This window comes from Notechis scutatus, chromosome 1, assembly GCF_049901735.1.
Source record: "Notechis scutatus isolate UNSWTSFEM ecotype Mainland chromosome 1, rNotScu1.2, whole genome shotgun sequence".
NCBI lineage: Eukaryota > Metazoa > Chordata > Lepidosauria > Squamata > Elapidae > Notechis > Notechis scutatus.
Window position 1 is genome coordinate 190,526,795 of NC_142009.1, and position 21,778 is coordinate 190,548,572.

Sequence of the window (21,778 nt, forward strand, 5' to 3'; positions counted from 1 at the left end):
CTATCAGGTGTTGCTGCAACAATACATATGACCAACTTTGGAGACTGATGAAAAGTGATCTCCAATCCAAAGGTTATATTTTGCATTTGTTGTGCCTTACAGATACTGATTTTTTTCTGACAATGATTCAAAGCTACAGGCAAGAACTCTGCTGCATTTTTCAACAGGCGCAAGAAGGGTGTTTGCTTTCTGCACCAGGGTTCATATGAACAGGGTTTTTAAAGGCAAACTTCTGAAGTAAAATAGTACATGAAACTTTAAAAGTAAAATAGTACATTGCAAACTTGCCATGGTTGTGGATTTGCATTGAAACATCTCACCAGAAGGTCTATCCGTAGACCACACTCCAAAGCCTGCATAGTTGAGAATTCTGTCTACCTCAGTTGGAATGTCCCATTCCTACCACAATCTCAGCAGTAATAACTACATGGTTAGCACCAGAGCAGGTTCTGACCAGTTCTGGAGAACCGGTAGTGGAAATTTTGAGTAGTTTGGAGAACCGGCAAATATTGCCTCTGATTGGAGATCTTACAGCATCCTTTCCCCTGCCACGCCCACCAAGCCACATCCACAGAACCAGTAGTAAAAAAAATTGAATCCCACCACTGGTTAGCAGTAGAGTCCAAACTGGAATCAGGGTTAATGCTATTACATAGCATGTAAGGAAGGAAGGAAGCCTATTTAAGAATCTTCCTAAGTGTACATATTCTTAAGTACATATTTAAGAATCTTCCTAACGAAGAAGCAATCTTAAGTGATATCAAAATCAGGATCCCTTTAAAATACTAGATCCATTGCAAAAAAACTTCCATTGCTTTTTCCTAGTCCCCAAGTGAGCCCCTCAATCTTTATACTTTACAATGCTGGACAGTTTCCTTGAAAATCAGGGCAGCCTCCTACTTTCATCAAACCACCACAGAACTTCCCTGATCTCATTAGATTAGACGGCCGACTTAACATTCCCTGAGATGTAAAAGCAGGATTGTTGGTCCAATGCAAATTCGAGAGTAAACCGATCAAATATGAGAACCCTTTTTTTCTTGCACAAAGGAAAATCCTCTGCTGACAGAAAGGAGTTTCCCCATTAGGCAATCAGGAATCTCCCAACTTACAAAATGAATTATTGCCCTAGATAACTCCATGCATATAAAGAAGGCTCACGCATGGCAAGCTGCATTTTTTTGGGGGAACCATAGCTTTCCTAAGGATGTAAAAATAATGTAAAAATATATGCTTGATTTACTTCCGCCCCCCCAAAAAAGTTTCTTTTGCACAAAGTCCCTGAAAAGAAGTTAGTTGTTGAGATTTCCGTAATTGTAGGGCTAGGAAATCTGGATTGTATATTTCCAGCCCTTTGTCCCAAGGCAGCTCTTTTAATGAAGCATCCCACACCTATGTGGCAGATTCTTTTCCTCCCCCCCTCCTCTCCTTCTTGCTGGATCAGACTAAAGGTCCATTTCACCCATTCTTTTCTTGAATGGCCAAAGATACTTCTGGAAAGCTTAGGAGGAGGACACAGTGGTGATAATCTTTCCCTGTGGTTTGCCTTCAGCACTTGGTAACCTGAGGGATGACTGCTGAATAGGGAAGAACCTTCATTAGGATCTTTCCTGCATAACTTATCCAGAGGAACGGAGCAGGGTTGGGCCTCAAAAATTTTAGCAAAGGGTTCTCTGCCAGGTTGCTGGGTGGGTGTGGCCATGGGGGGGCGTGGCCTAGTCAGACTCCTGCACCATGGTGGTGGTGGGGGGACATTTTTGCCCTCCTCGGGCTCTGGAGGCTTTCCTTGAGCCTCCGGGAGGGTGAAAAGGGCCTCCCTGGGCTCCGGAGGCTCTCTGGAAGCCGGAAACGGGCCTATTTCTGGCCTTCCCAAACTTCCAGGAGGCCCGTTGTTTGCCTTCCCTGAGTCTCCATGCACGCCCTGTATCCAAAACTGGCTGTGTGGGGACTCCTGGGAGGGGAGGGGAGGGGAGGGGTGGGCGGGGCCAGCCAGGAGTGGGATTTGGGGGTTCTCCAAACTGCACAGAATCTTAGCTAGGGACTCTCACGAACCCCCGCAAACCCCCAGCAGCCCACTCCTAAGTGGAGCGAATGCGTTTCACGTCCGCAAAGGGTGAGTTTAACGCTGAGAAGGAACAGTGGCTTAAATAGGCGCCGCCAGTTGGGCAGATTTTGTTGCCTCTCCTCCCCCTGTTTACTGATAATTGAAGCTGGGTGAAGAAATAATCTACCAAGAACTTCTAGCTCCCCCACTGGATTAACATTTTGCTGAAATAATATTCAGTAACCCTGGCTCACCACTCCAATTCTTTCATACAGGGGGAAAAAGAGGAGGTGCCAACTCTCTTACTGCTTTTCTTTGTGAAAAGAAGTTCCTCTCCAGAGCTTGTTAGTAGTTGAGTTTTGTTCTCTTTGCCATGCGGAATAAAAGCATTCCAAGCAATCATTTCACCTTGGAAACAGATTGTTCTGCAAATACTCTAATTTATTAAAGAAGTCATTCAAAAATGACTGGAAGCAGATATTTCCCTGCGGTCGGATGAGTTATTGGTAAGGTTAGAAGTATTAATGACTGAATCCCCCTTCTCCCCTCCCCACCCCTCTTTTTTGTATGAAATGTCTATGGAACATAAAGACAAAAAAAGTACAAATTCATTGAATGCCCTCGTTTACCTAATGGTATTGTTCCCTTGGGACATAGGCAGCTTGCATTTCATCGGGTAAAAGCAATTAGGATTTTTTAGATGCGCCGTTATAAGTTGGCTATAGCCAGTATTGTAAAATGCAAAATATGAGTGACAAATGAATCAGCCAGCAATCTCCTTAATGATAGCAACAAGCAAGGAATTTTGGCATATGTGTGCACACAGAATACATGCAGGGCAGGGTGACTGCCTAGAGAGATCAGTCAATTCTTTCAGTAAGAAGAAGGAAATTGAATTTAAAATAAATTTCCTACGGATACTTCTTCATATAGGTCTTAAATAAGAGGTCCAAATCTAGTCTCAAAGCCACATGATTTAAAATTAAATAGAGCCTTATTTATGCCATATGTTCTTACTTATGGCCAAGTTCTTATAAACACGTTTTGTCTTACAGTTGGCCAAATTGATTTGTTGCACTATATATTTTAAAACTATAAAAGGTATGTCTTTACAATATTTCCAGATGGGTTCTTTCTAATGGCCAATTTCGATGAGTCAAATTTGAGTGTAGAGAGTTGTCTCCTATTCTTTGTGCAACATCCTTTCCACCTTCACTCTCTATATTAATTCCACCCATTCTCAAACAGAAATGAAATGCCTACTATCAAAATCAGTTACTGGTAGACAAGCAAGAACAATTCATCTTCATAAAATAATAGTGGAAATGTTATACTGTACTTAACAGCATGTAGTATAAATAACCAATTAGATCACTACCAAAGACGAGAAAACTTGATTTAATTTAGCAACGATTTCCCCACCATTATGTTAAATCTAAGCCATTATTGTGATTTCTTTGGATCTGGCTTAGTCTGTAGGTAAACTTAACCAATTATAATTAATTCAATAACCTCTGTTTAAATAAAGGGTGTATTGCATTGGTTAATGTGTGAACTATGTCAGGAAAATTTATTGAAAGATTAACTGTGGGGCCAAAACAATAAAACTGAGATGCTATCCTATTGACCTACAGGATATATTTTTATTTTTCACAAAAACACCAATGGTATTGACCTTTGCTACTAAAGAATTCAGATAATTATACATAGATAAATGTATTCAAGGTAATCTTTTGGTTGTTATTTTTGGACATTGGAAGGATAGAAAGACAATTCCTTGAGCCAAGATCAGAGCAAATACATTCCTGATCATTCTTCTCTCTTCTATACTATCAGGTTGAGTGGTCAAGCTTGACAGATTTAAGAGAACAACAGAAAAAGTTAGTAATGAACTATTCTGAATCTAATGTAATAAAAATAATATGGTGGCAAAATATGCCAACATTGGTACTAGGAAATCTCTTTTGCCATTGAGTAGTGTAGCTGCAGGTGTGGCCCCATTCAGAACCCTTGTTTGAATGCCATGCTGTATCGCCTCATACCAAATTTTTCAGCACAAGGTTATACTGTACTTACACTTCTTTAAAATCATGAAATAAATTAAGTGTGTGTAAGTTTCTGAGGTAGTCTCTGCCTTCTAGACTGTAATAAAGCTTCTGCATCAGCTACTTTCACATACACATAACAAAACCCTTCAACAATTTAATCCGGTTTTTCTCAACCTCAAATTCCAGAATTCATGCTGGCTGGGGGATTCTGGGAGTTGAAGTCCATACATCACCTTCAAGATTTCAAGGCTGAGAAACGCTGCTCTAACTCTTTACTTCATGAACAGCCCAACACGTTCTCTCACCTGTCCTTACTCCATATTTCAGACTGTCTCTGCAGTCCACTAGAATCTGTTCGAGTGATTCTGGATTGTCGGAGAGTTCAAGGTTGAAGCCTTCCATGCCTTCCAGGAGCTGATGAGGGTGATGGAAATCCAGCACCTTGGTGGACCTGTCAAAGGTCTTCTTCACATAGGTCAGGAGGATATCCACCACTTCCAGAAGGAACTGAACTGTTTGCTCCTCACCGTTCTTGGCTGGCAGTAAATCTGAACAAAGGAACAATAAATAACTAAACCAATTACAGATGGAAAAGAGTTTTTCAGCTTCTCCTGTACACTTTATACTCCAGTGATAAAATACACCCTTCAAAGTAAAATTTTAATTCAAGAAGATGATGGGTAGACGATGCATAGATGACATAAAATTGGCATAATCTTCCCTAGATTTTAATCTTTAATCTTTTCTTTTCCTGAAAGCCCCAATATGGAATGTTTTTTATTTCTCATGGCCATCACCTTAGGCAAAGAGATGAGTCTTTCAAAACCTATGACAAATGTTATGAGGCTTGTTGTTAATTATATGCACGTGCGGTATTTATTACTTTTTAAAAATCTAAAAATGCTTTAACTACTTCTGTTGAATTTGGTACACTGTAAGATAATAAGTTTGGTAGGCCAAGCCATGCCTGACTCTTATTGAATTCCATTCCTGGTCTCAGGTATAGATTCATTTCTTAAGTAAGTTTTTTTGTTCTGTTTCCCCCCAAATAATAACAAAATAATAACAAAAGAACACTTCTAAACAATAAGCCATCCAACAATACTTCTAAATAATAAGCCATCCAGTTACTGCCAAAACATGCTTGGAAAACAATTTAGGCTGAAACTGTCAGCATGGTCTATAATCATGCAGTGAGTTTTTTTGATCACATAAGAATTGGAAGCTGAATAGCTTCAATCCATCATTTAATCAATGCTCAGCAGTGGCTCTCCTATACACCCATAAATTAATCTAGCAGAATTACTGTAATTTTCATTACCCAATATTCCTATTCTGAACACTAAATATGGATTAGTTAAATTTCATGCTGCTTAGGTCACACCAGGGGAAATGTGTGGCCCTTTAGAAGTTGTTGGATTACAGTCTTTATCATTGGCTATCCTGGCATGAATTGCTGGATACTGGAATTTAGGAATATCTGATGAGCCCCTCACTGCACATCTCTATTTAAAAGCCTGTTTTCTCTGTTTGGAAGTGAAAGTTGGTCTCTCAAGAAGCAAGATAGAAAGAGTTATTGATACTTTTAGACTTTGGCATTGGAGAAGACTCCTGAGAATATCATAGTGTCAACTGTCTGACTAGTGAACCCAAAATAACTAAACACTCTCAGGACCAAAAGTAAAACTTTATTGGAGACACCATTTTGGTACTGAAGAATCAAAACCAGCTCTGGTTGTACCACACAAATGCTTGCTAGTTAAACAATGGCTTCCCTTTCTCTCCACCCCTAGGTGACCACACTGTCTAATTATGAGACATCCTTTTCAAGCACCTGCAGCGGTGACCTTGATACTTTCCAAGTTCTCATGAGCTGTGCACAAAATCTCAGCATGCCATTCCACCCTCCCCCTCCCATTCATTGGCAAGTTGAATAGTGATAAGCTTTAAAAGGAGCAAAGGGTTCAATCTTGACACAGAGCTAGCCAAGAAGACAAGCAAATGGAATAAAAACAACAACAAATGGCAAGGCTCAAATTATCCTTCTTCCATGAAATCACCGAGTTGCTTACTGAATTGTTGGCAAAAAAATGCAGCTTTTAACTAATTTGGCAAGAGATGACAGCAACAAAAACCTACAGTAGGAAAATACCAAAGAGGCTATTCCCCTTGAAATAAGGTTCCATGGTTCACTATTTTCTTCATTATACTCAACTAATGACAGCCTAGAATCCTGGAGCAGGAAGAGCAATTTATGTCGCCGAGTCTCTCTCTGCACTCTGCAGGCATCCAAATCAAGACTTCCTGGACAGATGCTATCTGGCTTCTGCCTGAACACATCCAATGCAGAACAGCCCTTGACCTTGCTGGGCAATTGGTTCTACCATCAAATGGTTTTTATCCCGTAGGAATGTAGGAACATTTGATGCAAAATGGCCCATGAAGCTTAGGTTGCAATGAATCTCTTTGCTTTTAAAGGTACCAGATCAGATTTTTCCTAGCTTGGCTATTTATTTGACAGGTGTATACTTTTGTCCACATACCATGTCCCAACTAACTCATTTTCCAAAACAAATCACTTGCATTTCTTCTCCTTCCATTTAATACATATTGTCAATGAAGTTTATTAACTTGAGGTATGGTGTGATTTGTCCTCTGCAGAATCCATAATGAGGGCTATAGTCCATCCAGTAGACCCCACACAGGTGGAGTCTTGTACTAATGCAGGCTCAGCGATACAATTCTAGAACTCTCCCTAGTGCAAGTCATTTGTGGCCGGTCATCAGGATCCACCCCTGGATGAATTAAAGCAATTTCCTCAATCCACTGCCCCTCAAGATGCATTGAGCTGCCAATTTCCATCATCTCCTACCCTCATCAAGGTTGAAATCTCAGCTTGGAAAAGAGAAGAATGAACTAAGAGCAGCACGTCGATCCAATTTACTCCTGGGTTCTTGGAGCCATTCTACTAGCGTATATACGAGCATCTAGAATCTGGGGAGAATCTACATCTCACTTGGCCTCACCCAAAGAAGCCAAGTCTTGGGTGAGAAACTTCATTTCTAGAAATGATAGAAAATATCTGCAGCGCGGGTGGTAGAAGTTCATGCTGGCTTGTTCTCTGAGCTTGTTGTTTCGTTTCCGAACATTTTGTCACCAGCTTAGGTGGCATCTTCCGCAAGACTTCAGTTGAAGTTGGCCTGGCTGTTTGCCTGGCTGTTTGCTCATGTGTTCCCTGTGTGTTATATATCAACATTTGATCCCTGTTAGGTGTATTATATCGCCTAGCAAGGGCCAAAAGTGAGAAGCAGATAATCCTTTTCCTTTCCCATCTGCATCTGAAGCACGTTCCAACAATTTCAGCTTGGCTGCCTCTAAGGAAAAAGATATGGCACGGCCTTCCCCATTGAGGTCAATTTAAATTATTCACAGGCAACACCTCACTAACCGGGGATAATGGGGGTTATCCAGTGGTGGGATTCCATTTTTTTTTACCATGGGTTCTGTGGGTGTGGCTTGGTGGGCATGACATGACTTGGTGGGCGTGGCAGGGGAAGGATACTGTAAAATCCCATTCCCTCCCCACCCCACTAACCTGCTTTCCAGCTCCGTTCTCCTGTGCAGGGCAACAAAAGAAGACCCAGCCGATCAGCTGGGACTCAATGGGAGGCAGAGAATAGATGGGGGCGGGGCCAGTCAGAGGTGGGATTTGCCGGTTCTCCGAACTACTCAAAATGTCCGCTACCGGTTCTCCAGAAATGGTCAGAACCTGCTGAATACCACCTCTGGGATTATCACACAACAAGGTGAGAAGGCATTGTATAATAAGCAATCCGAAAACCTAACTGGCTAAAACCAAACGAGATTTGATTTACGGCTCTTCCCCATGACTCAGTGGACATGTTCTCCACCATGTCCCTGTAGTGGACAAGCTGTTCCTGGCCTCCATTCTAGGCTGAAGAAGCCAGAGGCCTGGTGTCCTCATTTCCCTTGCAGGGAAGGCTGCCTTTCCCCACCTCGGCAGCTGAGGAGAGAACCATCTGCCAATCCCCCGAGTGCCATTATTGGTCCTGAGGTACAGCTAGCATTTAACTACAGCATCTGTCGGATGCCAGTTCTCCACAAGTCTGCAGATCTGTTGCCAAGGTTGAAGAAGACAGGAGGCGAAGGAAGGGAAGAGGTTCTTCGCCAGCCAGGCCTATGAGCTAATCCTCTGCTTGAGGATCCTAGATGAGTCCAAGAGAGGACCAGCCTGAATAATAGCCGACAGATCTGAGAGAGGCATTGTGTGCGTCATCTTTCCCACCACCACCACTGCCGCCGCCTGCCTCTCTCTTTCCGAATGCAACATCTCAATTTTTATTTAAGGTACTTTTGAAAGTGGGTTTATTCCTTTCATGGAATACAGTTAACCTTATGTTCAAAAGCAGTTCCATCCCCACAACAGCCAACATGTGTGCAGGGGTTGCTTTATCATATTGCACCTGGCGGATGCAATATGAAATACCATGAAATATCAGAGCGTTCTCTCCCCCCGCCCGTCCCTCTCTGCCTCTCTCTGTCCCTCTCTTCCTCCCTCCCTTTCTCTCTTTCCCTCCCTCTCCCTTTCTCCCTCCCTCTCTCTCCCTCCTTCCCTTCCTCTCTCCTTCTCCCCCTTCCTCTCTCCCTGTCCCTCTCTCCCTCCCTCTCTCTCTCCCTTCCTCTCCCTCTCTCCCTCCCTCCCTTTCCTCCCCCTCTTCCCCTCCCTCTCTCGGTTTCCCTCCCCTCCCCCACCAGTGTTCTCTCCCCCCGCCCATCCCTCTCTGCCTCTCTCTGTCCCTCTCTTCCTCCCTCCCTTTCTCTCTTTCCCTCCCTCTCCCTTTCTCCCTCCCTCTCTCTCCCTCCTTCCCTTCCTCTCTCCTTCTCCCCTTCCTCTCTCCCTGTCCCTCTCTCCCTCCCTCTCTCTCTCCCTTCCTCTCCCTCTCTCCCTCCCTCCCTTTCCTCCCCCTCTTCCCCTCCCTCTCTCGGTTTCCCTCCCCTCCCCCACCAGTGTTCTCTCCCCCGCCCATCCCTCTCTGCCTCTCTCTGTCCCTCTCTTCCTCCCTCCCTTTCTCTCTTTCCCTCCCTCTCCCTTTCTCCCTCCCTCTCTCTCCCTCCTTCCCTTCCTCTCTCCTTCTCCCCCTTCCTCTCTCCCTGTCCCTCTCTCCCTCCCTCTCTCTCTCCCTTCCTCTCCCTCTCTCCCTCCCTCCCTTTCCTCCCCCTCTTCCCCTCCCTCTCTCGGTTTCCCTCCCCTCCCCCCACCAGTGTTCTCTCCCCCGCCCATCCCTCTCTGCCTCTCTCTGTTCCTCTCTTCCTCCCTCCCTTTCTCTCTTTCCCTCCCTCTCCCTTTCTCCCTCCCTCTCTCTCCCTCCTTCCCTTCCTCTCTCCTTCTCCCCCTTCCTCTCTCCCTGTCCCTCTCTCCCTCCCTCTCTCTCTCCCTTCCTCTCCCTCTCTCCCTCCCTCCCTTTCCTCCCCCTCTTCCCCTCCCTCTCTCGGTTTCCCTCCCCCTCCCCACCAGTGTTCTCTCCCCCGCCCATCCCTCTCTGCCTCTCTCTGTCCCTCTCTTCCTCCCTCCCTTTCTCTCTTTCCCTCCCTCTCCCTTTCTCCCTCCCTCTCTCTCCCTCCTTCCCTCCCTCTCTCCTTCTCCCCTTCCTCTCTCCCTGTCCCTCCCTCCCTCTCTCTCCCCTTCCTCTCCTTCTCTCCCTCCCTCCCTTTCCTCCCCCTCTTCCCCTCCCTCTCCCCTCCTTCTCTCGGTTTCCCTCCCCTCTCCCTCTTTCTATTTCATTGCACAGGCTACCACCCATACACACAGAGCTGGGAATAGACAAGCTTGGCAATGAGAATGACATGTAGAGCCTGGTTTGAAAGAACGGTTCTCCTGTTGCCCAAAGCGGAATAGGCCTAGGGCAGTGGTTCCCAACCTTTTTTTCGCCCCGCACCCCTAAAGAAATTTCACTCGAACCTCGCACCCCCTGAAATAAATAATAAATAAAAATGCCAACATATAGCCAATATCCTATTATTTACCTGGACTTTTCTCGCACCCCCTGGAATATCGTCTCGCACCCCCAGGTTGGGAACCCCTGGCCTAGGGGATGCTGTGCAGGGACCAGAGAGGTAGATACTAGGTAGGCTCTGGATTTCCTGCCATGGGAATCATCCGATTTCACCATGGACAAGTGGTCAGTGAAATGTCTCAGGGTGAACCCATTTGTGTAGGCATCCACAGCTACGCGCAAATGATGCCAAAAACGATGGAGGGTGCACAACGGAGTGTGCATCGTGACATCGCAGGCCAGCTCCGGCCTTTCTAAGGTGTGTGTTACAACATGGCACTCCTAAGAAGAGGAGTTGGCAATCCATATTTCATCGTTTGCCCTCCTCCCTTCTTCACCGACACCTATGCTCATCATGGTATAACTTCAGCTTACTGGTTGCTTCAAGGGAAAGAAGAGCCCCTTTAACAAAACAACTGCTAAGGATAAACTTTCAACTGCTCTGGGGTTGGAGGCAAAGAAAGAATGCAAGATTTTGACAAAGAAAAGAGACTGTTGGGGGAATGTCCCTTCTATAAATAAAAGAAAATGGGGAACGGTCTTCAGGGATTAGTCTCAATAAAATACTAGCTAGTCTCCGAAAGAGTGGAAGTGATAGCAGATTTAACAAAATAGACTTCTAATGAAGAGGCTGTGCAAAAAACCCCACTCCACAACCCAATTAAAAAGACCCTCACCCATTGGTTTAGAACAGGAGAGGACTGGATCATCAAAATATCCCAGACTGACTGACTGACTGGGGAGTCAAACAACTGGGTGATTTCCAGCTGTTTCGGACCCCAATTCCCTTCAGCTCCAGGCAAGATGGGAAATGATAGACAGCACGGGCGCTGCGATCCAAAATACCTGTGCTAATTAAAGCCAATGAAAAGTGAGGTTCGGGTTAGCAGAAGCTCTTCGGCTGATGGTAATACAAGTGGGGTATTGAGCACTTCGGTGCAGGCAGGAGGAGGAAGCCTGCCAGCCGAATGGCTGGCTCAAAACCCAGGATCAACTCCCCAGTCCAGCACAAGACATCCTGACCAGGGAAGGTCATAAATCAAGCGGGGTGGTGGGTGGGGGGAGTGATAAATCACTTGTTGCTTGTTGGCTCTTAGCAGCTGCATGTAAACTGAGAAGCAGGGAGTGGGAAGGAAGGCGCCCATCCCAAAAGCCTAGCTTATCTCTTCCAGGTTAAGGGACTGAGCCTAAAAGGAAACGTGGCGAGAAAGAGTTTGCTCACTAAACTTAGGATTTATTTATTTTTATTTTAAAAAAGAGAGAAAACCCATAAAACAGAACATTGCCCCCCAACCCCTCACTCACAACAGTGGATAGGCTAGAAGTCCATAAAGAAGAAGAGAGCCACTGAGAAAACAGGGACCACAGAATGGGTGAGGTCCCAGGTTCCATCTGGGCAGGGTTGGGCTTGCGAAAGGAATTTGGGGAATTTTGTTTTGTCTTGAACTTACACCAGAGGCTGGTGATCGTTTCTATGTGGTTTTTTGCCCATAAAAGGATAGAAAGCTGTGCAATTTGTTTTCAGGCATCACGGTTGGTCTGGCATCCTTTGGTTCTCGACCTGCAGAAAGAGGCTCAGAACCTTATGGGACGAGTTGGCAGAGACTTTCCTTTTGCACCTGGCATTGAAAACTATACAGGTAGTCCTCAACTTACAACAGTTCACTGAGTGATTGTTCAAACGTCATTGGGTTAATGTCATTGCCCAGAAGATCAGTGGTTGCCCTCTCCCCTCTTTGGAAGAGCTTTATAGCTCCTGCTGCCTTAAGAAAGTTCAAAACATCCTCAAAGATCCATCTCATCCTGGGCACCCCTTTTTTGAACTATTACCATCTGGCAGACGGTACAGAATAATAAAAACAAGGACAAATAGGCTGAAAAACAGCTTCTATCCCAGGGCAGTAGGTCTTTTGAATTCTGCTGGTGTTGGTGTGGTGTCAGGGGTTTCCGGTTTAATGTGTGGAGTGTGAATGATGCGTGTTTGTGTTTATTTTCATGGTCATGATGTGCACTGAAGATGGTGTTTGATTTCGTTGTACGAGGTGCAATGACAATAAAGCAAAGCAAAGCAAACTAAACTAAATGTTACAACGGCACTGAAAAAAAGCGACAGATGACCGTTTCCCCCCCACACACTTATGACCATTGCAGCATTCCCCACGGTCACGTGATTTACATTCGGATGCCTGACCACCAATTCGCATTTATGACAGTTGCAGTATCCTGGGGTGTGTGTGTGTGTGTCATGCGGTCCACCTTTTGTGACCTTCTTGACAAGCAAAGTCCATGGGGAAGCCAGGTTCACTTAACAACTGTGTTACTAATTTAAGAACGGCAGTGATTCACTTAACAACGGAGGCAAGAAAATGGGGCAAAACCCCCTTAACACGTGTCTCACTTAGCAACATAACATTTGGGGCTCAGTTGTGGTAGTAAGTCTAGGACTGCTTCTATAAATAGAAGTTCCATTTCAGCTGCAGCCGACCAATCCTTGAGAAATCTTTGAGTAACCCTCTCCAATTTAAAGCCAATTGATGGCATTAGGCTCTCCGCTTCCCTTTGCTTGTCCCAAATAACTTTCCTTTCCTGCTTCTGAGCTGCAGGACACCCTCCTCGGACTGTCCCACTACAGATGACCCAAGTTGCACCAACTTGCAAAACAGGAGAAGCATTTGGCTAGCTTGGTAGCTGGCAACACCCTGAAATGACCTCAGATGCCAGCAGCAGCAGGAGAGGGATGTCCCAGGACAGGAAAACAGCTTCCAGCTGCTTGGCATTGGGCAAACCATTATCCTCCTCTCTCCCTCTCCCGCCACCACCCCTTTCCTAGGAAGGGAAGCACCTTGGCAGGTTGGGGCTTTTGAGAGCAAAGGAAGAGATAGGAGGCACTTCAAACTTGGCAAGTTTAAGACTTGTGGACTTCATCTCCCAGAATTCCTGAGCTACCCCGACTGGAGGAGGAATTCTGGGAGTTGAAGTCCACAAGTCTTCAAGCTGTGGAGTTTTGAAGAGCCCTGGAAGGGAACCTCGGGATGGGGCGGCAGGCGAGGGCGAGAGAATCGGGACTTTTAGTTTACCCCGGGCGTAGAGGTTGGAGAAGTCGGTCTCGGTCTTCTGGAAGCGGCCTTCCTTCTCGCTGTTCTCGCAAGCCAGCAGGTTCCGGCTGCTCTGCCGTTCCTTGAGCGCGCTCACCAGCCGGCTCTTGTCTTCCAGGCTGTTGTTCCTTTGCAGGAAGCCTGCGGGGTTAGGAGAAGCGGGACAGGTCAGCAGAGGCGCCTCCGTCGCGCTCTCCATGGTCGATCCGAGCCAGCAGCTGCATGCACACCCTCCCGCGGAAAGGGGTCCCTGGGACGTTCCCACGGGCGACCAGCTCTGCCCAGAGCACCTCTCTCTCTCTCTCTCTCTCCCTCCCCCGCTGTCCGGGAGATGGATTTATAGGGAGACGGAAGGAGCCCGCGGGGAGGAGACCCCCCCCCCCCCGACAGGGGAAAGGCATGGGACGGGAGGGGGGAGCGGATGATCGCCCCTGCCTTCTCGTCTTTGGCTTGGAGGTCATCTTTGGTCACAAAAAGGGAACATTCCGGACGAGGCAAGGGTGGCTTTTTCGCCCCACAGACTGAAATGGGGAGGGCTTTAGGGCAGAGAGGCGAAAGTCCAAGGGTCTTCAAACTTGGCAAGTTGAAGACTGGTGGACTTCAACTCCCAGAATTCCTGAGCTAACCTGACTGGAGGAGGAATTCTGGGAGTTCAAGTCCACACGACTTCAAAGCTGTCAAGTTTGAAGCCAACGGTTTGGGAAAAACAAGGACGACGCCTTCTCAGAAACCACCCGGGAGGATTATGGAGGACGCAGGGCAGAACCCCATGAAATATACGCAGGATGGGCGGCTTCCTCCAGATGTGGTTGAACTACAATGCCAGAAGTCCATCCAGCCTGCCCAAAAAAAGTGAAGGGCCATTGGATTTGTAGTTCGATCAACCACCGGTGGCTCATCCCTCTTGCAAAGGAAGCCCAGGATGCCCCTCTCTACACATCTGGCGTCTTACGGATGCCACAACAGTTCTTGTGTTTGGAGTGACCTCATCCCAAACACCAGTCAGTCTGCAGCCTCGGTCCCCAAATATAATGAGACTAGCTGCTATTTAGAACTCTGTCTTATCATAAGGATTCATCACAATCACACACCCGTGAAATCAAACGGAATACACAGTGGCCCCAGGTTGAAAACAGAGAAGCACGCCGAAAAGATAACGCCAGGTAAGGCAAATACCGGTTGTCAAAAGAAAAAGGCTTGAGAAAATTAAAATCGAAAGAGATTCTCTTTGTATATTTGTGTTCTATCTATCTATCTATCATCTATCATCTATCATCTATCATCTATCATCTATCAATCAATCTATCTATCTATCTATCTATCATCTATCATCTATCATCTATATCTATATCTAATCTATATCTAATCTATATCTATATCTAAATCTATATCTATATCTATCTATCTATCTATCTCTATCTATCTATATCTTCTATCTATCTGATCATCCACCCGACCGCGATGAAGCCCCAGGACAAAGAGGGCGAAGGAGGTAAACAGATCAAAGATAGATGCATCCATACCGGAAAGCGTCTTCTCAATTGGTAGAATATCAGAGTTGAAAGGGACTTGGGAGGTCCTCTAGTCCACCCCCTTTCTCAGGCAGGAAACCCTGTACTATTTCGGACAAGAGACAGTCCAATCCCTTCTTAAAAACCTCCAGTGTTGAAGGCAAGTCGTTCCATTCGATGAATTGTTCTAACTGTCACGAAATCTCCCCTTGGTTCTCCCTTGCTTCTATCATAGAAGATCATAGCATTGTAAAGTGGATGGACGGAGGATAGATTTGTAGAGTTGGAAGGTACCCTAAAGGTTATCTAGTCCAATCCACGGTAATGTGCAGGAAAACGAATGAAACAATGCACCAGAATTAGTTGCCCAGCCCCCTTTTAAAAAACCCCAAGAGATGGAGGTCCCACAATCTCCACATTTTGTCCGGTTGGACAGATCTTACAGTGAGGAAGGCCACACACACCCCGCCAATCTATTTTCTCCGGAACTCACCCTAGCTAGGAAGGTCGGAGAGAGGGAAGAGCCAAGTGTCACTGTTTATTGAGGGCGCTGACAGGAAAAAAAAAAACCTTCCCAGAAGTCTTTAAATCTTTGTCTGACAGCAAGAACTGAACTCTGGCATACTTGGCCTCACCTCGACCTCTTCTCGCAGGGCTTTCGATGGGGTTCCTTTCAGTGGTGGGATTCAAAACATTTTACTAACGGTTCTGAGGGCGTGGCTTGGTGGGCCTGGCAGGAAAAGGAGACTGTAAAACCTCCAGTCAGAGGTGGGATTTGCCGGTTTTCCGAACTACTCAAAATTTCCGCTAATGGTTCTCCAGAACTGGTCAGAACCTGCAGAATACCACCTCTGGGTTCCTTTCCTTTCCTTTCGGGAGAAATAGATGCCCCGTTACCACAACGGTGCAAGCTAAGCCCTCCCCGCCTCAGCCTTATCCAATTTGGCCGTATTTACTTTTTTTTTCCAGCCGGGAAGGATAGGGAGATGAAAAGCAAACGGGACCATCTAGTCAGCCTTAAGAGAATCGGGTTTTCACCCCCTCCCCTCTTTTGAAGGTGATACTGGGAAGGCTCCCAACGGTTAATCGGAAGACCGATCTTGGGGGGTTCCCCTTTGAGTAAAGCCATGCACCGCCTTGCTGAGAGGACCTTTTCCTCAGAGGAGGACATTTATTAGACTGGGGAGGTTTCTGGGATCCGGAGGGAGGGAGGGAGGGAGGGAGGGAGGGAGGGAGGAAGGAAGGAAGGAAGGAAGGAAGGAAGGAAGGAAGGAAGGAGGCAATGGAAGGAAGGAAAGGAAGGAAGGAAGGAAGGAGGCAATGGAAGGAAGGAAGGAAGGAGGCAATCGAAGGAAGGAAGGAAGGAAGGAAGGAAGGAAGGAAGGAGGCAATGGAAGGAAGGAAGGAAGGAAGGAAGGAAGGAGGCAATGGAAGGAAGGAAAGGAAGGAAGGAAGGAAGGAGGCAATGGAAGGAAGGAAGGAAGGAGGCAATCGAAGGAAGGAAGGAAGGAAGGAAGGAAGGAAGGAAGGAAGGAAGGAAGGAAAGGAAGGAGGCAATGGAAGGAAGGAAGGAAGGAAGGAAGGAAGGAGGCAATGGAAGGAAGGAAGGAAGGAAGGAGGCAATGGAAGGAAGGAGGAAGGAAGGAAGGCCCTTCGAATCAGTGTTGATTCTTTCTTTCCTTTTTCTTTCCTTTCCCTCTTTCCTTCTTTCTTTTTTCTTTTTTCCTTTGAATAAGTGTTGATCTATCCTTTCTTTCTCTTCCTTTTCCTTCCTTCCTTCCTTCCTTCCTTCCTTCCCCTTCAAATCAGTGTCGACCCCCCACCTCTCTCTCGACTGGCCCAAGGTAACTCAGATGGCGTCATGCCTAAGGAGGACCCGAAGAGAGAAGCCTCTGCTTTTCTTAGGGTTAAATTAGACTCTCTTTCTCCAACCTCGCGCCCCTCGGATTCTTCAAAGCCAGCGGGGCCTTTTGCCCTAGGATCTGCAATTCCAACACAGCCGACAAAGGGGCTTTTGAAGGTGTGTGTGTGTGTGTGGGGGGGGATCGCTAGACACGAAGCCTCTACTTATTACGGGAAGCGGTGGCAACAACTTGGAAGATACTTTTAAAAAATTGCGGGTGTTGCGGGACGGAGTCTTTGAAATGCGAAATTAAACCAGGTCTTGGAGAGGGAACTATTTCTCACCTGGATGCGAAGAAATTGGCCGAAATAATAAGAGAGAAATGGGGTGGACAATCCATTGTGTGAGCGCAGTCCTCTTTCCCCGCGGGCTCACCTAGCGCCCGTCCCCGAGCCCCACAAGGGAGATAAAGGGGCGGAGGAAGGGAGGCGCCTCTGCTCACTCTTTGCCTCACCGCGAAACTTGGGGAAGCGAAAGGAAGGAGAGGCGTGGTCCTTAGAAGCGATCCAGTCGGTGCTAAGCAAGGCTGCCCGCATCTGCTGTTCTGAATCAGTTCCCCTCACCCCCTGATGCTACGAAGATTGTGCTTTTTCTACCAGCTGGGGGAGCTGCTGTAGAGGAGAAGAGCAGGCAGAGCTGAGGGGCAGAGTTAAGTCTGTCATTAGTTTAGACTCCTTGCGTTCCCACAAGCGCTCCAAAGTCCAACTCCTTATCTAACACAGACTTCGGAGGATAATTAGGACTGCAGAAAAAACAATGGCTACCAACCTGTCTTCCATCAAGGATCTGTACACTGCACGAGTCAAAAAGAGGGCTGTGAAAACATATACAGATGCCTCACATCCTGAACATAAACTGTTTCAACTCCTTCCCTCAAAACGAGGCTATAGAGCACTGCACACCAGAACAACTAGACACCAGAACAGTTTTCCCCCAACGCCATCACTCTGCTAAACAAATAATTCCCTCAACACTGTCCAACTATTTACTAAGCCTGTATTACTATTACTATTAATCCTCCCATCCTTCCTTTCACTCATCTCCTCCCACTTATGACTGCATGACTGTAACCTTGTTGCTTGTATCCTAATGATTTTTATTGACTGTTTCCTAGTATGATTTGATTGCTTATTGTACCCTATGACTATTAAGTATTGTACCTTATGATTCTTGACTCTTGACAAATGTATCTTTTCTTCTATGTACACTGAGAGCATTTGCACCAAGACAAATCCTTGTGTGTCCAATCACACTTGGCCAATAAAGAATTCTATTCTATTCTCTCTGAATTCTGTTGACCCTTATCTGTTACCAATTTAGTGTTGAACTTTAGTTAACCAATTTCTTACATATAGGCTTGAATGAATCCTCTATGCTGCTGCAGTCTTACCAATGGGTTTCTGATCCTTTGCACCTGACAGCTGTCCTGGCAGTATTGCTGCCATTTTTCCAGTTTTCTTGAAAAATAGATCCAGGTTAATTGATCACTTCGAAGCTCCAGAGTTTTGCTTATTTGAAACAATGACTTTTCCCCCAAGGTACTAAGGACACCTAGTTCAGTTCTTGTCTATTTGAGAGATTCTCTGCCACCACCCAAATAACAGCTTGTGAGGGGGACCAGGTTGGGAGGGAGTGGCCAGGTTTTCCAATCACTGACTGGTCCAAAATCCTGCCCGTTACATTTCATGGCTGTTCAGTCTTTGGTGGGCAAAATTAAGATTAACTGGGCCACACTCTCTCAGTTATGGGGTTCAGTCATTCCAGGCTATAATTTAAAAAACTGGCTTTAGCCTACCTCAATATGTGAAGCCATCCAATTGTAGCTTAATTAGGGACAACCATTTAACCAAAGCCAGTTAAGGCCTAGTGGTTAAGGTGCTGAAATAAAGTGATCACCTTGTATGCTGTCTTAAACTTCTAAATAAAAGATAGAAAGAATATGAAGCTGACATCATAACATATTTTTAAAAATTGGAATTAGTGTAATGTGTGAAATCAGTTAATAGCTAGGCTCAGACTATAAGAGTAAACAATTTTAAGCTGGCTTATTTGTGGTTTGTGTGCTCTCTGAACTTAACCAGCCTGATTTATTCAGTAAAACTGGTTAGGAAACCTTGGTGAGTTAACATGGCCATTGACTAAGAAAATGTAATTGGACCTTTTCTATTCAAACCCTAAGCATTAAACACAAATTTTAGCTTCTTTATTATTATTTTGCTAAATGATGTATAAATACAGGTGCTGTTGTTTGGAACACCATCACTGCCATCTGCAATTGAAATTCGGCCAAACATGTGTTCTATGCCAGGTTAAAGATTATCCTTTATTATTAGACGTGACCTTCATTAGATGTTAAGGAAAAGCTAAGCAGGTCTCCGTCTTGAAACGAAATCTCCCCAAACGATGTTAAAATAGGATATGAGTGGAACAATAATTAAACTTTTAAACTTGTTTAAAACATCAACTTATGAGTTTGCCATTGCCCATCTCTTATTCTCCAGATCTCTAGGGCTGCAAATCCCACCAGCTTTTGCCAAGAGGGCCTTTTGGTCATGGCTACTGGGATTAATGTCCAGGAAATAATACACAGTCTAGCCCAGAGTCAAGTAAGTCAGCATTGAAACTTAGAAAGCAAATCACCTTCCCTTTTGCTGCCTTCCACTCATCAGAAACCAGCACCTGATAGCACAGGGCTAACCTTGCCTTGGCTCAGAAGTTAAGCAAATTGAACCTGGTTATTACTTGGATGGGAGACCACTAGGAAAAGACAGATCTGAGGACAAGACACGGATATCAAAAACATCCCAGAAGATAGCAGTTGAGATAGCACTTGAGCATTGTGGGCAAAAAAAAAAAAAAAACCCTTACATGGATGAGCTTGACTTAAAAGAGATTTTATCTCTTTTTATCTCCTAGGAATGTTAGATATGCAAGGGATCAAAATACAAAGCCACTTAATTTGGATTTTCTACCATTCTTGGCCAGGCTAATTGATAACCATCACTGAACTATCTTGGTAATTATTTCCTTTCTAGAAACTGGATAAACACAGATTTTGAAAGAAGAGTGAATTAAAACAAACCTAGGGACTTTGCCCACAGCCAGTTAGGGCTGCTCTCTACTCCTTGAATACAGGGCAACCCAGTTATTCTAAAAAATGAGCCAGGCTTCTATGAAGATGATATATCAGGAAATCTTCCACTAATGCATTAACCAAGTGGTTGCATCTTCATGAGGTTAAAGTAATAAGTACAGATTAGGCAATTACTTTACAATAGATTGTCTACCCCTTTCCTTTCCTGGAGGGTAATGAGGTTTGATTGGCTTTGCCTCTGTAAAGCATTTAAAAAAAATAAATAAGAAAATCAATTTTATTCAAAGCAGGTTTTAAAGGACTTGGGGCCAAGAAGGAAATAATATTAGCTAATGAGATGCATATTTATAAAATGGCAACTTCTATGTATAAATTGAGAGAGAAAGGGAGAAATTCTCTGTGTATGGTTCATTTGCTTTAGCTTCAAATGCTGAGCCCTATGAAATAAAAAGGGGGAGAAAATTGTCCATGATTGAAAAGGAAGTTTATAGGGTGGGAGCAGAACACAGGAAAGGAAAATGACTTCCTGGCTCCATTTGATGGTATAGAGATTTTTTTAAAATTCAGATATATTTTGGGGCTGTCTTTGAGACACTTATCTCAAAGTGCAATACTTTTTACCCTTACTGAAAAGTAAGTATTCTTAAAGCGAGCAGAATGAATTTCTGAGTCACCATATTTGGACAATGTTTTTATTAGGCCATGAAGTTTACAAAAGAATTGCAAGCATTTAAATTTCCAAGAACTGGGAGGGAGGACAAAATAGCAAGGGGTGGGGGTGGGGGGCAGTAATAGCAAGGTTGCATCTGCACCAAAGTAAAATCTTAGATGGGCTGCTGGGAAAATCTTCAAATAAATAATTTGGGTCTCTTGGAGGGTTTCACACCAAATGCTAAATCCAAAAGCCAGATTTTAAAATGCAGTGGTTGCATTCATGAAGGTTACATCAGAACAAATAAACAAGCCATGTTATGACTTAAATGATACCCAGAAAATAATAGGTATAGATAGAGGCTGGGGTCCCAAAACATGCTAAACCGTAAACTACTCAATCCTATTTTCACTTAGCCTAGTAGTGTATCATGCAAACCTGACGTATAATACATAGAGTTGTCCACTGTTTTCCTTAGGAATAATTGGGAACATTCATTCTATACCTTACTTTGGGGCTAGGATTTTCCCAAAGACCAATCACTCAGCAGGGGTAAATGCCAAGACTCATCCGTTTTGAAAGCCATATATCACATAACAGAATTTCTGAGCAGATGCAAAATATTTTCACCTCATCACTACTATGTAATCATAGATGCCAAATGCCAACGAGGCAAGTTTAGAGCAAAAGCACCGATTTCTGATCGTCTCTGACAGATTAAGTTAAGCCCTCTCGTTTTAGAAATTAAGCCTCCATTTTGAGAAACCCGATAAAAGAACTTTTCTATCAACATCCCAAACATATTTATTTCTATTTCCAAATAGCTGGAATTCATGTGGGATGATTTCATCTTGATTTATTGCAGCAGACCTCATGCCAATTGCATTCCAGCAGTCAAGGTAAATGTTACAAAACCTCAGGCAGCCTGCCAGAAACCTAAATTTCTTTTTCTCTGAAATCTCATATAGAATTTTGGGATACTCTCTAAAGCTTCATTGGACAAAGCCTATGCTACCTAAGGGAGAGCATGGCCACTTAGGAAAGTTATGCAGATGATCTAGACTTGATTACTTTCTAATTGGCCAGCCAGATGTTTTTTTTTTAAAAAAAAAATTCCAGTTCATTTGTTGACTATAAATCAAGCAACATGTTTCTTGACTGTGGGTTCCTTAGATGGAGAGGTAAATACAAGAAGGAAGGAAGGCAGGGAAGGAGGGAGGGAGGGAGGGAGGGAGGGAGGGAGGGAGGCAGGGAGGAGGAGGAGGAGGAGGTGGTGGTATTTGGCTATATTAATAATTATGTTTGGGAAATGAGCCCTAGAGGCATCATGGACATAAATTACAGGTCAACTCTGGTT

At 44.8% G+C, this 21,778-nt stretch overlaps 1 protein-coding gene across 2 annotated transcripts in view; it reads right to left on the minus strand.

The window, feature by feature from the left end:
- The window catches only part of GAD1 (glutamate decarboxylase 1), a 57,338-nt gene that overhangs the window by 24,855 nt on the left and 10,705 nt on the right, over positions 1–21,778 (minus strand). For both annotated transcript variants that reach the window (XM_026677748.2, XM_087949737.1), the window contains exons 4-5: positions 13,244–13,402; positions 4,398–4,640 (exon numbers count right to left, since the gene is read on the minus strand). In XM_026677748.2, the coding sequence (XP_026533533.1) occupies positions 4,398–4,640; positions 13,244–13,402 (402 nt within the window). The remainder of the gene's footprint in view (positions 1–4,397; positions 4,641–13,243; positions 13,403–21,778) is intronic.